A 19,394-nucleotide genomic window follows, 5' to 3' on the forward strand; every position below is an offset into this window, starting at 1 on the left:
CACTGACAAAGACACACTGTTTAGCTGTCAGCACACAACCACAGCTAAATGAAGAATGTATTGAGAGCTCTGGGTTTACTTTTCTTGAAAGTAGTATTCAAATGTATTGCTTTGAGGGTATTCAGACTTAAACATTGATCTTAATCTGCTTTCAGGATTAATTCATGTCATTTTTACTATGCCATATATCACTTCAATCTCTGTCAGCTAATTAAATAATTTCTAATGAGACTATTATTAAGTTATTATTAGCTTAATTACTAATAGAATTACTGAAAACTACAGTGCGTTGCTTTAAAATGTTATATCTGATGTGATCCAAAATATTCTGTGATGAAGTAAATACTACAGAAAAAATATTATACATTACTATATTATATTATACATTATTATAATTATTATAAATTATTATTATTATAATTATTATTATTTATAAATTATTATTAAGTAATTCAGTTTAGGGAAGAATTAAAATAAAATGTGGTAAGTTCTCAATTCCAGCTTGTAGAAATTAAACATTGAACAAAAAGGTGTTTTACTACTGTTATTCGGTGAGGAAATCAAAATGATACAATTTAGTAAATAAAATGTATTAAACGATAAAATGATTTACAACAACATTGTAGGATAAACATCATAAAACCATAAAAATACATACATATACATACAGACACAGGGCAGAATTTAAACATAAGCAAGTGTAAATAGGTGCTTTTTAGTAGCAAATCCTACTTAACATTTTCATTGATTCATTTATTTTATTTTATTTATTTATTTTTTGCTTGTTTTTTTATGTAACTTGTGGATTTTAACACCACTCTTGACCCATTCTTAAAAAAAAAAAACTGTTACTGTTCGTGTTGTGTACCAAATATAAAATTTTAAATATTGCTTATGAAAAGTATATTATAATTATTATAATATTTAAAAAAAACACAAAACAATCTCAAATATGGATATATAACATAATATGATATAATATAATATAATATAATATAATAAAATAGAAGTTTTTAAGGGCGCAGTAGGTAGTGCTGTCGCCTCACAGCAAGAAGGTAGCTAGTTCGAGCCTCGGCTGGGTTAGTTGACGTTTCTGTGTAGAGTTTGCATGTTCTCCCTGCGTTTGCGTTGGTTTCCTCTGGGTGCTCCGGTTTCCCCCACAGTCCAAAGACATGCGGTACAGGTGAATTGGGTAGGCTAAATTGTCCATAGTGTATGAGTGTGTATGGATGTTTCCCAGAGATGGGTTGCATCTGCTGCGTAAAACATGTGCTTGATAAGTTGGTGATTCGTTCCTCTGCGGTGACCCTGGATTAATAAAAAGGGACTAAGCCGAAAACGAATGAATGAATGAATACTTTTTAAGACTTACTTCACCTGCCACTGGCTAATATATATATATATATATATATATATATATATATATATATATATATATATATATATATATATATATTAGAATTTTCCCCATGAGGGCCAGCTAGTTTACCACCCTGCTTAAAACATTACAGAAACTTTCCTTAAAAAACACTCCTGTGTCAAGGTCATATCAGAACTGAAAATTTAGAATGAACAAACACGGGCTCAAACAGCAAACCAGTCATGTCAAAATCTTCAAGAAAAAGAGTCTGATGCAGCTGAAACAGCTTGAGCAAACATGGGCTGAACAAGGACACAGATGACTCAGTATCAGTCAACATGCTGTGCCAGCAATATGAGCCTCCATATTAAATGTTTGCCGTGTACATACTGAGTCTATTCTTGTGCATTTCAAGTCAAACTGCAATTTCAGATCGTTTGCAGTTGAGCAAGCAGTTATCAACAACCGACTTTTGCAAGAAAGATGTGACATTGACCTATTTTCAAGCCCCTCACTGTTTTATGACGATCACTCTCGCTCGTATATCTAGGTATTCTGTTTGAAGGTCACCATTTTAAACCACTGAAACCACAGATCTGGTGGCATTGCATGTTTGTTACAGATTTGTGTAAATATTGCTTGGAGCTGCAGTTTTGTCAAGTCATGAGAAATCCTATCAGGGCTCAACAATAAGGGTGGCCTGATGACTTTGCATAAGCTGATAGAACTGTGATTTACCCCGTTTTGACTGTGGTTATAATGCAATTCATTTATAAACAGATGGTGTGAACTCTATATACTGTACACGTTAACAGATTCGCTCAGAATGAAACAGAATATACCGTATGTTAAAGGGACAGGTCACACATAAATAAAAATTACATCATCATTTACTCATCCTTCACTTATTCTAAACCCTAAACACAAAATGAGAAATTCTGAAGAAAGCTGATTGGCACCCTTAGTATTTTGTTCCATAATACATGAATTATAAGTTTCAAGGGTTACCAGCTGTTCTTAAGCACATTCCTAAAGGGTTAGCTAGTTCTCACAATACAAAATATTCTGTTGCCATTTATTCACACTCATGTCATTCCAAACACTTACAATTTTAGCTCATCTTTTAAACATGAATGAAGACATTTTTAAATACCAATTGGTAAATACTGGGTTTAAGAGATAGTTCACCCAAAATTATCAATTTTCTCTCTTCTGACTAGCACAAAAGAAGATATTTTGAAGAATGATGGTTGCTAGGACCCATAGACTTCCATAAGTCAATATTCCATATTACCAATTGTGTAAAGAAACTGAAAATGGGGTTTCAACAAGTGAAGAGTAAGTAAATAATGACAGAATTTTCATTTTGGGGTGAACTATCTCTTTAATGCATTTAGCCACACTCAATATTTATATTTTTCTTATTTAGTAATGCTGCTAAACTTTAGAAACTGGTGATAATTTTTTAAAAATTTTATTTCTGGTTAATTGCCATAGAAATACAGCATTTTTTCACCTTTATACAAATTATAACACCCCATTCTGTATCATCCAATCACACTGAAGAAAAAAAACAAAACATGCCCACATCTTAAGGCTGATTTATACTTATGTGTTTAGTGCACGAGTTTGGTCCGGCGCAGCTTTCGCTAGGTCACATACCCCTTGCAGTGGCTGACGCGCACCTCTCAAAATATTTTTGAGGGTTTGGAACAGCATGAAGGCGAGTAAAGGATGACAAAATTTTCATTTAGGGCTGAATGAACCTTTTAAGATGGCGTAATGCATCGAGACAGCATGTAATTTTGTGGGCTCATCTGCTTGCCTGTACACAATATGCATCATCAATAAGGTATACTGTATATTGAATCCGATTTTTTAATATCCCTGTGTCAAAGCATTAAGCAAATGTCATGTGAAGCGATTTAGAATGTCTTGCTGTTTCTAGTGGATGAAATACTGCAGCAGGTGCTGTATGTGCTCCACAAGTGCCCAAAACGTACTGTTTGTTCACATATTGTTTTGCTGTTGTTGCTGAAGTGATCTAGATATTAATGGCTAATTGAAAGCATGCATCAAAGGTCTTTATTGCAGTTTTATGGATGCATTGTCCTCTGAGTGACTGAAAACCACTGATGTTGTCAAAAGTATGAGGTAAGGAAGATTTATTTATTTATTTTGTAAGAATGTATTAAGTACGAATGTATTAAAATTACAAAAAATTAAGCTGCACAGCTGGTTTAGCTGCAAATCAACATGTTTGTTTCTAAAAGATCAAGTGACACTGAAGCCTGGAGAAATTACACTGAAAAATAGTTTACAAATTTACATTTGTGTGTGAAAAGTGTTGCGTCCTTACTGATTTCTACTGATGTTTCAGATCATCAAACAAATTTAAATATTAGTCAAAGACAACACAAGTAAACACATCATGCAGTTTTTAAATGAAGATTTGTATTATTAAAGGAAATCAAAATCTAAAACTATATATATCCCTGTGTGAAAAAGTGTTCGCCCTTAAACCTAATAACTGGTTGGGCCACCCTTAAAGGCAACAATTGCAATCAAGCATTTTCATCAACTTGGAATAACTTGGAAAGTCTGTTAGAGTGCTCTGGAAGAATTGAGGCCCAATCATCTTTGCAGAATTGTTCTAACGCAGGCACGTTGGAGGGGTTTCCAGCATAAATCGCCTTTTTAAGTTCATGCCACAGCATCTCAATTGGATTGAGGTCAGGACTTTGACTAGGCCCCTCCAAATTAATTTTATTTCAAACTGCATGATATTGTTGATTAATTTTTCAATTTGTCTGAAACATTAAAATGTGACAAATATGCAAAATTGTAAGGGGGCAAACACTTTTTCGCACCATTGTTTATATTTTTCAACATTAATATTGCTTCCAATGTTAAAAGAAGAAGGCCCCAAATATCTGGAAACTTTTAGCAAAACATTGCTAATTTTTAGATCTGTGCATTAAGCTAAAATGTATATTCTAAAAATGTATCAAAATGTATATACAGTTGAAGTCAGAATTATTAGCCCCCTGAACCACTAGCCCACTGTTTATTTTTTCCCCAATTTCTGTTTAACAGAGAGATTTTTTTCAACACATTTCTAAACATAATAGTTTTAATAACCAATTTCTAATTACTAATTTATTTGATCTTTGCCATGATGACAGTAAATAATAATTGACTAGATATTTTTCAAGACACTTCTATACAGCTTAAAGTGACATTTAAAGGCTTAATTAGGTTGATTAGGTTAACTAGGCAGGTTAGGGTAATTAGACAAGTTAATGTATAACAATGGTTTGTTTAGTAGACTATCGAAAACAAATATAACTTAAAAAGGGGCTAATAATTTTGACCTCGAAATGGTTTTCAAAAAAATTAAAACTGCTTTTAATCTAGCAGAAATAAAACAAAGAAGACTTTCTCCAGAAGAAAAAATATTATCAGATATACTGTGAAAATTTCCTTTCTCTGTTAAACATAATTTGGGAAATATTTAAAAAAGAAGAAAAATCAAAGGGGGCTCATAATTATGACTCCAACTGTATATATATATATATATATATATATATATATATATATATATATATATATATATATATATATATATATATATACAATAAAATGTACATAAATATTTTTGTTAATTATTAGTATTTATTCATTAAAATGTATTTTTTTAATCAAACTTGCTGAAAGATGAGATGTAAACCTTTTCTATTAGAGCTTGGGTTCAGTTAAAATGTTTCCAGGAAAATATAGAATAACAACAATATTTGAACTGATAGTCAAAGATCAAGTGGATGTAAAAAAAAAACTTGCTGTTATTTTTAGGAGTTCCTCAGTGCAGTATCAATCCACTAAACCAGTAAGTAAAGACATTGTTCATTCTTTGTTTTTTCTAACGCATTTCAACAATACTGGAATTCTATGGGTATGTTTCAGAGTAAAGGGAACCAGATGCTAATAGCTGGTTTCAACATCCATTAGGACAAAAGTGAGCAATCTTAACCAACATCGAAACAGGAAATTCTTCAAACTATTTAAGGGGCCAAACTCCTCTATTTACTTTTGGATGTAGTAACCTGAACCTACAGTATGGGCAGCTTTATAAGGAAACAATTGGAAGCTTCTCTGGATTTACTGAATTGAATAGGTATGGGTTTAAATAAAATGTTAATATTTGTTTTAATCTATAAAGGTCTGATCAATTTTCTTCAACATTTCAAATAAAGATATTTTGTTAGTAGTTTTTACACATTAAAATACAAACTTTTACAATCAAACAAAATTCTTTACAGCCAAAACAATGCTGCATTTACTAAATATACAAACAGAAAAGGATATACTGTATATATAAATGCTCCTCCTGTCTCGATGAGTGATAATATATTTAAGTGACTGTAATCATCATACAGAATTCAAAGTACAACAAACATGTATTGAAGAGTTCATCAATACGAAACTGCAAGATTGGAACTGCATTGTCCAAAACAATTATTCATCCACTTCTTCCTCTGATAAATCTACATCTTTGATGTAACTGATGTAACTGATCAAAGGACTCCATATACTTTTAAATACATGCTGTTTAGCTTGTAGTATGTAAGTTATCTTTAGCAATGGAAGGCTTGACAACATCCGTCTTATCCATTAAATAGTATTTGGTCGTTGAATCTTTGTCCAAAGCAAAGCTACACATTTTTGACATAGAGTAAGCTGAGGTTTATAATTATTTGTTCATCTCTACTATAATTTAGATTCTCTGGGTATAAGCCCTGTGAAAAAAAAAGTTTAGAGTCCAGGAAAATTAGTTTTGAAATCATCTTTTCAATTGTGACCCTTACCGCTTCCCGAAATAATTTAAATTCTTTACATTGCCATATTTTCTCTTGAGGTTTTTGTTTCCTTCACTTTTGTCAATTGGTGAGGTTTGTTCCTTCCTACTGTCGCCAATGACTTGCTTGGTTTGGGACTTGAAGAGCTGCACATCGATGGATTTGCTCGTCAGTGTTTGGGCTAGCAGTGAAATTTAAACCACACTGAACTGAACTAAACTGAACTTCATCTCTGAAAACTGGACTGACACAATTTCAATCTATTAGAACTTCTATGTTAAGCTGCTTCGACACAATCTACATTGTAAAATCGCTATGTAAATAAACAGGAATTGAATTGAAATATACTGTAAAACATTGTTCCTCTAGCTTCCAAACATTTTGTGCAAATATCTGACGTGTCTTTATTCTACTAGTGTTACATATGTTTGCATTATTCATTTATACTGTATAAGTTTATGGCATGAATTTACACATAGTTTGAGCCTTAGTTCGAGCCTCTTTACAATCCACAATCCAGCATTCAATCTACAATAAGAATGTTTAGATGAGTAAATTATCAGCAACTCATACAATTATGATATGATACCCTTTCTTAAATGATCATTTATCATCGTGTTTTCTAAAGATGAAAATCAGGGTCATTGAAAGCATTAGCCTAATGTTTTAAAGGTTCTGTTTTTAAGAAAATGACTATTGGTCATAATAACAAATTGTCATTTTGTTTGTTGTTTAAATCAGGATTACTCCACAAAAAAAATCATACTTTTTCTGAAGTTAAAAAATGGTATTGATTTGTCTAAAAAAATGAATATAAACACGTCTGAAAATATTGCACAATTTAATATTTTAAGCAAAAAAAAGCATTTGTATTTAATATGTTAAAGAAATGTTATCAGATATTTTATAAATTAAAATAAATATTATATCTATTAAACCATTTAAATCTTAAAAGACAATTTTTAACCTTCTTTTTTCCAATATATTTAGATTAGATTAGATTCAACTTTATTGTCATTACACATGTACAAGTACAAGGCAACGAAATACAGTTTAGATATAACCAGCAGTGCAATAGCAGCAAGTGCAGGATACAGGTATAAGTTATAAAGTGCAGTTATAGAAAAACTATGGTAATATTTACAGATGGATGTACTATGACCATTATATACAGGTTGTATTAGCTACGAACAGAGATTTACAATAAATGAATATATGTACAGGATGCTATTAATAGCAGAAGTGTGCAGATAGATAAACATAATAACAAATGTACATGCACAGTGGGTGTGTACATAATTACAAATGTCCATGTGCAGTGGGTATGTACAGTTGAAATAAGTGAATCAGTGCAATGAATATGTGCAAATTTTAAATGTGCAAATGTTAAATAGTGCAGTGATGGTGAGGAGTATAAATTAGATGAGAGTGGGGGGTATATTGTGGGGGCAAAAGAGTCAGTGAGGGACAGAGTTCAAAAAGGAGACAGCTCTGGGGAAAAAGCTGTTCCTGAGTCTGCTGGTTTTTGTCCAGCATGAGTATGAGAAGAACACTAGCAAACTACCACAACATCTCCACAATCTTCCTCCAGGAAGGCGTTAAATAAAACACAAAGGTAGGTCACAAAAGCAAATCACGGTTGCATAGATACAAAAATTTTTTCATTAGATCTCACCCAAAGCCAGACATGTGCTCTCAGAAACATTACACATTCACGCTCCATCAGCTGACTGAGCTCTTCAGCCATAAAGAGAAGCAAACCAAACAACATCTTCCCTCAGAGCAAAGTCTGCAAATACTGACCACAAGCACAAATGTGTCCATGGTGATTATGTAAAAGCTCACTGGTGGTTTGTGTGACAGATGTCTCCCGCTGGACTTCATCTTCCTGTTATGCAAGAGCAAAGCTGCCCGCAGAGAAAACTCAGAAAGAGACGTGACCTGCACCTCATCCTGCTCATAATCACACAGCAAACACAAGCGGATAGAGCATTCCTGGCTCAAATGGATCATCATTCAAAAGGTCACTAGAATATTTCACCCGAAAAAGTGATTGATTTACGCTTTAAGGCTAAATTGAAGCTATATTTTCAACCATTTTTCCAATAATCAAGAGAAATATGAGCTTTTTTAAAAGTCAAAGGTTAGGGTTAATATTGTTAAAATATATTGTAACTGATCAGCAACTGAAATAACTGAATGGATGGATGGATGGATGGATGGATGGATGGATGGATGAATGGATGGATGGATGGATGGATGGATGGATGGATAGATGGATGGATGAATGGATGGATGGACGAATAATGAAGAAATTAATGAATATTTTTCATTTTTGATTAAGTACATTTTACACCTTTCTTATTAATAACTTTTAAGAAATACTTTCAAATTAAAAAAAATAAAAGTAATTTCAAATCACACATGAACCACACTAAAATTATGTTATATGATAGTATGTGTACGTAAGTTTTTCAACATATAATCTGACAGTGACTGCATTACCACCATAGGAATTTTTTTTAAATTAATATTATATTTTAATTTATTTTTAAAACTGAGGTACTGACTCAGTGAGGTGGTCATTAAAAATCCCAGGATGTCCTTCAAAAAAAGAGTAGGGATTTCACCTCGGCATCCTGGCCAAATTTGCCCACTGGCCTCTGTCCATCATGGCCTTCTAACCATTCCCATATCATAATTGGCTTCATCACTCTGTCTCTTCTCCACCAATCAGCTGGTGTGTGGTGTGCGGTTCTGGCACAAAATGGCTGCCGTCACGTCATCCAGGTGGATGCTGCACACTGGTGGTGGATGAGGTGATACCCCCCTATGTGTAAAGCACTTTGAGTGCCCAGAAAAGCGCCATATAAATGTAAGGAATTATTATTATTATTATTATTATTATTATTATTATTATTATTATTATTATTATTATTATTATTATTATTATTGTAGTTTTTTAAAATGTGATCCATGCATACTCATTCAATCTGATCTGAGTGAAAATGTATTTTTCAAATTGCAATATATATATATATTTGCTGTATTAATCCAACCAATTTGTTTAGTACAATGGTCTCAAACTCGATTCCTGGAGGGCCGCAGCTCTGCATAGTTTAGCTCCAACCACCTGCTTAATAGTGCCTAGTAGTCTTGAACACCTTGATTAGTTGGATCAGCTGTGTTTGATTATGGTTGGAGCAAAACTGTGCAGAGCTGCGGCCCTCCAGGTATCAAGTTTGAGACCTATGGTTTAGTGTATTTGAATTGAAAAAATAACAGATAAAATGGGCATCACGATGGCGCAGTGGGTGGCACGAATGCCTCACAGCAAGAAGGTGAGTGGCTCGAGCCCTGGCTGGGTCAGTTGGCATTTCTGTTTGGAGTTTGCATGTTCTCCCCGTGTTCGCATGGGTTTCCCTCAAAGTCCAAAGACATGCGCTATAGGTGAATTGAATAAACTAAACTGGCCATAGTGTATGTGTGTGAATGCAAGAGTGTACGGGTGTTTCCCAGTGTTGGGTTGCAGCTGGAAGGCCATCCGCTGGGTAAAACATATGCTTGATAAGTTGGCAGTTCATTCCACTGTGGTGACCCCTTATTAATAAAGGGACTAAGCTGAAAATGAATGAATGAATGAATGAATGAAAAAATTACTAAATTGGGCGGCACGGTGACTCAATTGTTAGCACTGTCGACTCACAGCAAGTATGTCACTAGTTCGAGTCACTACTTGGCCAGCTGGCGTTTCTGTGTGGAGTTTGCATGTTATTTCCATGTTTATGTAGGGTGCTCTGGTTTCCCCCACAGTCCAAAGACATGCGCTATAGGTGAATTGGATGAAATTGGTCTAGTGTAGGAGTATGGGGGAGTGTATGTGTGTTTCCCAGTACAGGGTTGAGGCTGGAAAGGCATCTGCTGTGTAAAAACATTTGCTGGAATAGTTGGCGTGGTGGTTCATTCCACTGTGGTGACCCCTAATGTGGTGACTAAGCCACATTAATAAGTGAATGAAGTGAATAAAGGAATTAAATAAATTGCAGTATGTAAAACTAAATTAAATCTATGCAAATTTCAATATTTACAGCTGACTTTTTGTTTTTTTACAGATCTGACAAAAAAACCTAAAGTGATCTACATAAAAACAAACTCTACCAACAATCTATAACGGTATCCAAAACCAATATAAATATTTTCCCATATTTGAATTGCTAAACTACCTACTGCTTTCTTAAGCCATGCAGGCCAAGAGCATAGCATACTTACATTACTCAATTAATAAGGACAATAAAAGACAAGTTTGTAACAACAAAAATAACTCAAAACATAAAACTAACATGAAATAAATCTAAAATATAACCCTCGTCTAAAAATAACCCTGAAATAACTATTTTCCCTCTGTACAGTGTATATGCAAACTGTGTTGTTTTGTTCTTTGCTACAGGAAACAACTTAAAGCAAGTAAAGCAGCTCCTTCTAAATGTATCCAGCTGGAACACAGCATGCTTGATCTGCTCGAAACCTGTTTCTATGGCCACTGTAGATTTACAGGACAGCTTCCAAATGTTCACAATCAATATGTACAGACTTGTGTCACACTTGAATGAAAACAACACAATCACATCCTGTGCATCTCGATAGAGCAAAACAAAACCATAACAAACTCTATCTCAATATTGAATGAGTGAACGAAGCAAAGCACGATCTTATTAACGTTTAAGAAATGGACATCAAATCAACTTGTAAACTATTAATAATTCAATGACCACAAAACAAAACAAAAAATCATAATGATGGATAAAAGCTCTTACTTCTCATATATCCGTTGACCTCTCATGAACACTTTGGCTTCACTGTCCAGTGCAAAAGTGCCGTCATCTTTCCTGAAACGGTAGAAGAGCTTCATATCTTTGAACTCCTTGTGCTCATCGCAAACTGTGAGGGAAAAAACACATTCAAAACAGGTTTGTTAAAACTGTAGCCGAAAGGTTAACAGTACACATGAACACACTTCTATAGTGGGCTAAAGATCAAACTGGTTTACTAGACAGTGTAACAGCTGAGATTACATTTTGTTGTTCATTTGCAAATTATGTTTTAAAGGGAGTTCACTCAAAATGGCGGTCAGTGCTATCATGATTTATAAATGTATTAGATGTATGCTTTTCTTTTCCTGTTATTGCTTTCTTCGAGATAATGAAAGTTAATAAGGACTGTGGCAACCTGTTTCAGCCACATAATAAATAATAATATTCTCAGAACTGTATTTTATTTCTCTCAAATTTTTTCATATGCATATATGTCTGCATACATAAATATATAAACAAAAACTTAAAATCACAGAGCAAAAAATTAGGTAACACTTTATTTTGATGGTCCATTTGAGTATTAGTAGACTGTCTGCTTAATATCTGCTGATATGCTCCTTCAACAGACATTTAACTGACTACAAGAAACTTTGCAAGTACATGTCAACTAACACTAACCCTATCCCTAACTCTAACCCCAACCTTACAGTCTACCTATAATCTAATGAGAATTAGTTGGCATGTAGATGCAATGTAACTTAAATTCAACAATCGGACCATCAAAATAAAGTGTGACAAAAAATGTTATGCCCAAACTAATATGTTGGGGAAACATATAAGAATACAATTTTAATAAACATAAAAAATCAAGAGGAAAATACGAAATATGAAATGTTGTTTTTAGTTTTTATCCAATAACTCAATTGAATTTAAATGTATTATCAGTCTATTGCTAGAGATGTTAGGTGACCAGACTTTTATTTTAATGGATTTAACAGACCATACAGTATTATAGATATGTTTAAATGCACCGAAAATGATTGGCTACATTAACCGAGATATGGATAAAAATATTCATTTTCAAAAGTAGGGTATACTATCTTATGCTGAGCACTTTAGACAAAATTATCAGCTCTCCTTTATAAACTGAATCATTGTTCATCTTTCAAATCTTCTCTGCTTTAAACAACACTTGTGGGATGATTGAGGGGAAATTCAAGTTTCTAACAAAATGATTGTCATTTGTTTTTCCCCTCAGAATATGACTTACGATCAATGTTTTAATTTGTTGTGACTGAAAATCAGGGTCATTTCACCAAAAATTTGTTTTCTTAACTCTTTTGAGGTTAAAACATTGGCATTGTGTTTTGTGCTACGTCCCAATACACATACTGTCCGTTCTAAATAGTATTCGAAAATAAAATGAATATGTACCAAACAGTAGTATGTAGAAAAGTATACTCCAAAGGAATTGTAGAACCGTCCATGCTCTAACTGCTAATATTGGGCACAATACATTGCACATTGGATGTGAAGTTAATTAGAACTACAAACTGGGTTAAAAAGCATAAACAAACAAACCACAAACATGGCGGACACGTGAGACCAACTGTCGAGTAGAGAAGCTTTTGTAAAGATGTTTGAACGACTATTAATTAATATCTAGCCAGCTGGAAAATAATTAAACCACATTTTCCGTGTTATTTATCATCTGCACGAACAATTAACTTACATAAAGATGTGTTTACATTAACTTCTGAATGCATAATTATCCAAAGACCTCAGGAAATTTCTCTACATGAAATAGTGGCAAATGGCAGTCTTACCTGCCGCTGCATCTTCAATAAGGTATGTTATTAAATATGAAAGAAATTTGAATGATGTGTCATATGATTAACAGTGGCAGATAACTAAGCAACATAAAGGGCCTTTAATGAGGAAGTAGTATGTCCCAAAGTTTGCATACTCTTCTGTTACACACTCAAAAGTATGTACTTTTTCTTCACAAAAAAAGAAAATACTTTTCGAACGTAGCATATGTATGCAAATCATGATACAGCATTTGTCTTTATTTTTGTTTGTTTGTTAATTTACAAACCTTTTTTTTACGTTATACAAAATATGCTCTTAATAATACATATAATATAAAAACTATTAATAAATTGTAGAAATCCCAGTGTTACTAAAACAACCCTGGTCAGTTACTTCCTCTTATCTGAAGCTCTAAAATAAACTGCACAAAGTCAAAAAGCCTACTTATAATTTAGTGCGCAATTCTTATTTAACATTTTTAGTATCTTCACTTCCCATTTAACTTCATTATATTATAACAGGTATGATCTTCAGACAAATTTGGAACCACTTTCATAAACTCTGATAGAATATTCCATTTTGGTTAAATAATAATACAATATAAAACAAAATTCAAATAAGTGGTGGACAAACGCACCATGGTGAATGATGCTGTGGTCAAGAAGTTTCTGCATGATCTTGTTGGCAGTATCTCTGTCAGATGCTTCCTTGTGCTCAATCAGCCAATCAACAATCTCCTTGCCCAAAAAGCAGTTGGGGTATGTGCGGAGATGGTGCCTTCTGTCTTTAATCACCTTTGCTTCATGCAGTCGCAGCCTGAAAAACATGAAATGAATCAGACCGAGAGCTATCATACTATCAGGGGCAATTAGCATCAAATCACCTGCAACACAAAACCTGTAACATCACGACACACTATTTACAAATTGACCTCCATACCTACATTCTCTGAGCTATAAATGTCCTGGGTCACTCCATGAACATTTATTCTAAAATAACTTTTTTTTTTTAAGATTTTACCATTTCCCACCACACCCATGAGCTAGTTTAGATTAGTAATTGGGCTGATTTTGTTACACCGACCTGGCAACCCTTGTTGAAGCTGAATGAAATAGAGAGATGTTTAGAATGAAAAGCAGAGTTTTGACTATATTTGGAATGGTGGTGAATTTCAGCTTGTGTCAGTGCTTGTTCTTTCTCACACACACACACAGCATGATGTACTCTAAAATACACACATGCTAAATAATCATATACCTAAATTGTCAAAAAAAATATTTTAACAACTTGAGAAATTGCCATGAAGTGGGGGAGTAGTTACCTCGGAGGGAGTGAGATATCTGTAAACCACAAAAGATACTGACAGGTGAATTCAAAGTTGTATTTTGAAGCTTTAACGTACATGAAAACAAAAGCAGGAATTAACCTCTTCAGACCCAAATTATGTTCCAAGTTTCTGAAAAATGTAAAAGTAAGTTTTCATAGTTCTTGAGACGCCTATAAATGAGACCAAGTAACATTAATAAAAATAATTCAACACCCTTTTATTATTTACTGTCGTCATGGCAAATATAAAACAGTTATTAGAAATTAGTTATTAAAACAATTATGTTAAGACATGTGTTAAGAAAATCTTCTCTGTGTTGGGGGGCTAATAATACTGACTTCAACTGTATGTATATATATATATGTGTGTGTGTGTGTGTGTGTGTGTGTGTGCGTGCGTGCGTGCGTGCGTGCGTGCGTGTGTGTGTGTCAATTTATCATTTCAGGTCAGAACAGTTGTACTTCTTGAACATTATACCAACATAAGTAACAAAAAAAAACATACATGATTGCTGGTATCTTAAATTCAGGATTGCTGGTAATCTTAACATTTATTTTCAAAATCTCAAACATTAAGATTGTGACATTTTTACTTTAATTTTGAGGTTTTTGTTGTTTAGATTGCACCTTGTTTATAACAAACTTCATCTTCCTCATCCCTCCACATAATGTCCACAACTGAGATATTTCTATCTGCTGTATGCTCAAGAACGTCTGTATATTCAGCATATGGTATTGTTTCAGCAATGAATTACTACATCTATATTTTTTATTTTAAAAAGTTCAATCAGCATTCCTAGAGATTTAATTTCAGTAACAAATTATAAACCCATTGTACATCCTGAGACAGACATATCTGAAAAAATCCTGATCTAAAGCTTGCAATGTTACAAAAGATTTTAAAGTCCCAATGAACCAGAAACTGCGATCATTATTATTTTTTTCTCGTGATACAGTGACCGTGACTTGTTTTTTTTTACTGCAGCCTGATTGGATGTAGTAAAGTAGGCATTTCATTCGGAACGATTCATTCATTCATTCATTTTCGGCTTAGTCCCTTTATTAATCTATGGTCGCCGCAGCAGAATGAATCGCCAACTCATCCAGCATATGTTTTACGCAGCGGATGCCCTTCCAGCTGCAACCCATCACTGGGAAACATCCATACACACTCATTCACACACATACACTACGGACTATATAGCTTACCCAATTTACCTATACCACATGTTTTTGGACTGTGGGGGAAACCGGAGCCTCCAAAGGAAACCCACGCAAACACGGGGAAAACATGCAAACTCCATACAGAAATGCCAACTGACCCAGCCGGGAAAGGGGGTTTTAGAAGAGTTATTACAACCTAGCAGACTCCTCCTGCTCACCATTTCTGTTTGTCAAAACTGACAGTTCAACCAGCGTGGTTAAGTATGTTAACCATGTCCATTACCTCAAAGTCACGTAATCTGAGAATTTAACTGAAAAAATCATGTTGAAACGCGACGTGTAGCTTTCTTTACAGATTTAAACACGGTTGTGAGCCTGCGATCCACTGACGTTTGTCGTTGCTTTGGCCCCCATCAGCTGTTCCTTCACAAATGCAGCGGTCAAGTTTCAAAATAGTTCAGCTTGCCGTGCTGGGCATTTCTCTCTGTCTTGCGCTGAACGCAGTCGACCAATCACAACAGACTGGGTCAACAGACCAATCAGCACAGATTAGCATCACGCTACTAAGAAGGGGTTTGAGAACAAATGAATCGCTGAACAAATCATATGGGAGTCGTTTGGATAATTACGTAAAAATAGATGCATATTATAAGACAATGTAAGTGTTTTTTGACCTTGCATGCATATCTGCCTATTGTTGGAGACCCCAAAACCAAAATATGACCTTTTTAAAAGCATAATAGGGGCTCTTTAAATTAGATAAAATGCTCAAGGTTTGTAATGGAAACAGAGTACGAAGGGTTAACATCAGCCTCTGAATGAACAAATGAGTTTTTGAAGTTTATTGGCATCTTTTCACTCCAGAAAAAAATCACAATACAAGCTGAGTGATATGACACAATGCATAAATGTGCATTAAACACCTATTCTCACTTATTCTCAGCAGGTTACATGTGTATGTTACTCATAACAAACACAATTTTCACAATATGAACGATAAACTAATAAAAGATACAGGTAAACAGAAATTATGACTCTTCAGGGTGCCTCTGAATAAATGTATAATTCATATACTACACATTTTGCATTCATATAGTTATAAAAAGCCTAATAAAGAATAAAATATTTTGTTTAAAGCAGAGGCCCTGTCCTTTATGATATATTTAATTATTATATATTGTCAGTAAAAAACATTCAGAGGGTCATCAAATTTAGGTCATCATTACAAATGCGGGAGTTTAGTTTAGTTTAGTTTAGTTTAGTTTAGTTTAGTTTAGTTTAGTTTAGTTTAGTTTAGTTTAGTTTAGTTTAGTTTAGTTTAGTTTAGTTTAGTTTAGTTTAGTGCAAATGTGACTTTTGGTGTCGGTTTTGTCTCAGAACAGTTATTACCATGACTGTATTGTACTTGTCTAATTGCATTCATCATTATTACATCATCTGATCTTATGTAAGAGCTTTACTGCACCTTTCACTTAATCCTCTGAGTAAGATTAAGATTACTTTATGACAATGGGCCAAACCCTAGTCACAATTAATTTAACTCTTGAAAGAAATGAACACCTTCACTTAAAACCAACAAAGGAATCATTCACCCAGAAGTTAAAATATTGCCACCATTTAAACCTGTGTGACTTTCTTTCTCCTGTCAATCAGTCAGTCAATCAAGCAATCTTCCAAAAATATTAAATAGTAAATAAAATTTGCTTTTTTTAAAATAATTAATAGTCAGTGGAGTCCTACAACATTTGTAAACCCACTGATCTCCGTTTTGTGGGCAGAAATAGTTTATTAAATTGAAAAACATCTACTTTTGTGGGTTTTTTTTTTTTGCAGACAGAAAGAGTCATACAAGTCTTAAAAGACATGAGGGTGTGTAAAAAGGACAGAATTATCTTTCAACAACTGTGAACTGTCCAAACTTCAATGTGCTCACTCTGAAATTTACAAGTAAACCATAAAAATGCTAAAATTGTGCAGCCAAAGATCACACACCCTATAACAGCCATCATATCTTGTCCTGACACAGATAGATACATATGTTGAATTATATTATCAGCAACGAGCAGTTGGCGCAATGGAGCAGGGCAGACAAGTGACTGAACACCCAAAGACTCACATGACTGCAGCCAGGTATTCTCACCATTAAAGTGCACTTTGGCACTTTCTGACACTGAACAATACAGCAATGTGACACACGTGGTGCAACAGTACCATATAATAGCCTGAGTTAAATGACAGCTTTACGACTGGAGTTTTCCACCGGCAATGTGGTGGGCCTGTAAAACGAGGAGGAAATTAATGTTTATGGTCTACATTAATTTGGAAATAATGATGGTTATTGGTCATTTCATGTTTTGCATGCAGTTCATCAAATGTTACATGAGCTCATTTAAAATATAGATAATATTATAAATAAAACGAATAAAACATAAAGATGTCTTTCTATTTCTATTGAAAAACTGTATTTGAAAATAAAAACGGTGGCTACAAATGCTAACCAAAATAGCGAGGAATTGACCTTATTTTTTGCACCAGACTTGCCTGTAAATCTGCACACCTTGCCTGTATTAACATGAAAAAAGATGTATAAATTTACCTACAATAACCCTTCTCTAAAACAATAAAACAGACCTGAGATGACCAACTGGAAAATTTATTAATTAATATGCAGAATTTTATTAACACTTCATCCGTTTTGGATAACATGGCTGGCTTTAAAGCCACTTTGAAATCCTTTTTTAATTATCTGTCAATTGCCAAGGATAACAGTTTAAAGGTATAACCCTGTCATTGTCTGCAGGATCACCATATTGCCTGTGGCCACTGGCCTAGATATTTATGTGTAACCTTGTTGACCCATGTATATTACTGGAGGAAATGATGTAATAATGGTTTTAAAATCTTTTTTTCTGTATTTTGTCTTTTTTTTTGTTTGTTTGTTTGTTTGTTTTGTTTGCATTTCTTTACTGTCTTTATAATTTTTGTTTCTTTTTGTATTGTTCTGCGTTGCTTTAAGGTCAAAATAAAAATATAATATTCAGGAAAAAAAACAGTATATCTGTTTTCCATTCATTTTACTGGAAAACATACTGTACCTACAATAAATTACTTGCCCAATATTATACATTATTGCCCAATATTATACATTATTATTCATATTTGTTTGATTTAATATAAATAAAAATATCTCTTTTTTTTTTAGTCTGTCAATGTTAACCTTGGGTGACGCAGTAGTGCAGTAGGTAGTGCTGTCACCTCACAACAAGAAGGTCGCTGTTTCGAGCCTCGGCATGGGTCAGTTAGCGTTTCTGTGTGGAGTTTGCATGTTCTCCTTGCCTTCGCGTGGGTTTCCTATGGGTGCTCCGGTTTCACCAACAGCCCAAAGACATGCAGTACAGGTGAATTGGCTAGGCTAAATTGTCCATAGTGTATGAGTGTGATTGAGTGTGTGTGGTTGTTTCCCAGAGATGGGTTGCGGCTGGAAAGACATCCGCTGCGTAAAAACGTGCTGGATAAGTTTATTATTAATAAAGGGATTAATAAAGGGATTAAGCCGACAAGAAAATGAATGAATGAATGAATGAATGTTTACCCTTGCTGATTATTTACAACTGTACAAGCAGCAAACATAGAAAGGAGTCAAGTGAACCTGATGGCCTGATACCTGAATCAGGTTAACCTGAGCCGTGAACCGGGCAAAATGTGGGTTTGCTGTCACTGCCTGATAACTGATTATACAAACCTGAGTCAGCTGTACATAGAAAGTGGAAGTGATACCAGCAACCGGCAGATTAAACTGGTTCACTGTGACCTACAATAACAGATGTTGTCACACAACTGGAAGGTAAAAATTATACCTTTAATACTTGTCAAAGATCCATTTGACAAGTAATGTTATTATATACACCTGATACACATACACATTTAGTATGCTGAATCTCACAATAATTATCATAGATAAAAAAAAGTGTAAATAATAGGTCTGGGTCTTTCATGTTTAGATTCAATTTTGATTTGATTCAATATCAGATATAAAGAGCCCCTATTTTGCATTAAAAAGGTCAT

The 19,394-nt window shown here is 33.9% G+C and overlaps 1 protein-coding gene across 2 annotated transcripts in view; it reads right to left on the reverse strand.

The window, feature by feature from the left end:
* deptor (DEP domain containing MTOR-interacting protein) overlaps positions 1-19,394 on the reverse strand; it is an 80,094-nt gene that overhangs the window by 51,003 nt on the left and 9,697 nt on the right. For both annotated transcript variants that reach the window (XM_056474876.1, XM_056474875.1), the window contains exons 3-4: positions 13,477-13,655; positions 11,031-11,154 (exon numbers count right to left, since the gene is read on the reverse strand). In XM_056474876.1, coding sequence (XP_056330851.1) covers positions 11,031-11,154; positions 13,477-13,655 — 303 coding nt within the window. The remainder of the gene's footprint in view (positions 1-11,030; positions 11,155-13,476; positions 13,656-19,394) is intronic.

This window comes from Danio aesculapii, chromosome 16 (assembly GCF_903798145.1).
Source record: "Danio aesculapii chromosome 16, fDanAes4.1, whole genome shotgun sequence".
Classification (NCBI taxonomy): Eukaryota; Metazoa; Chordata; class Actinopteri; order Cypriniformes; family Danionidae; genus Danio; species Danio aesculapii.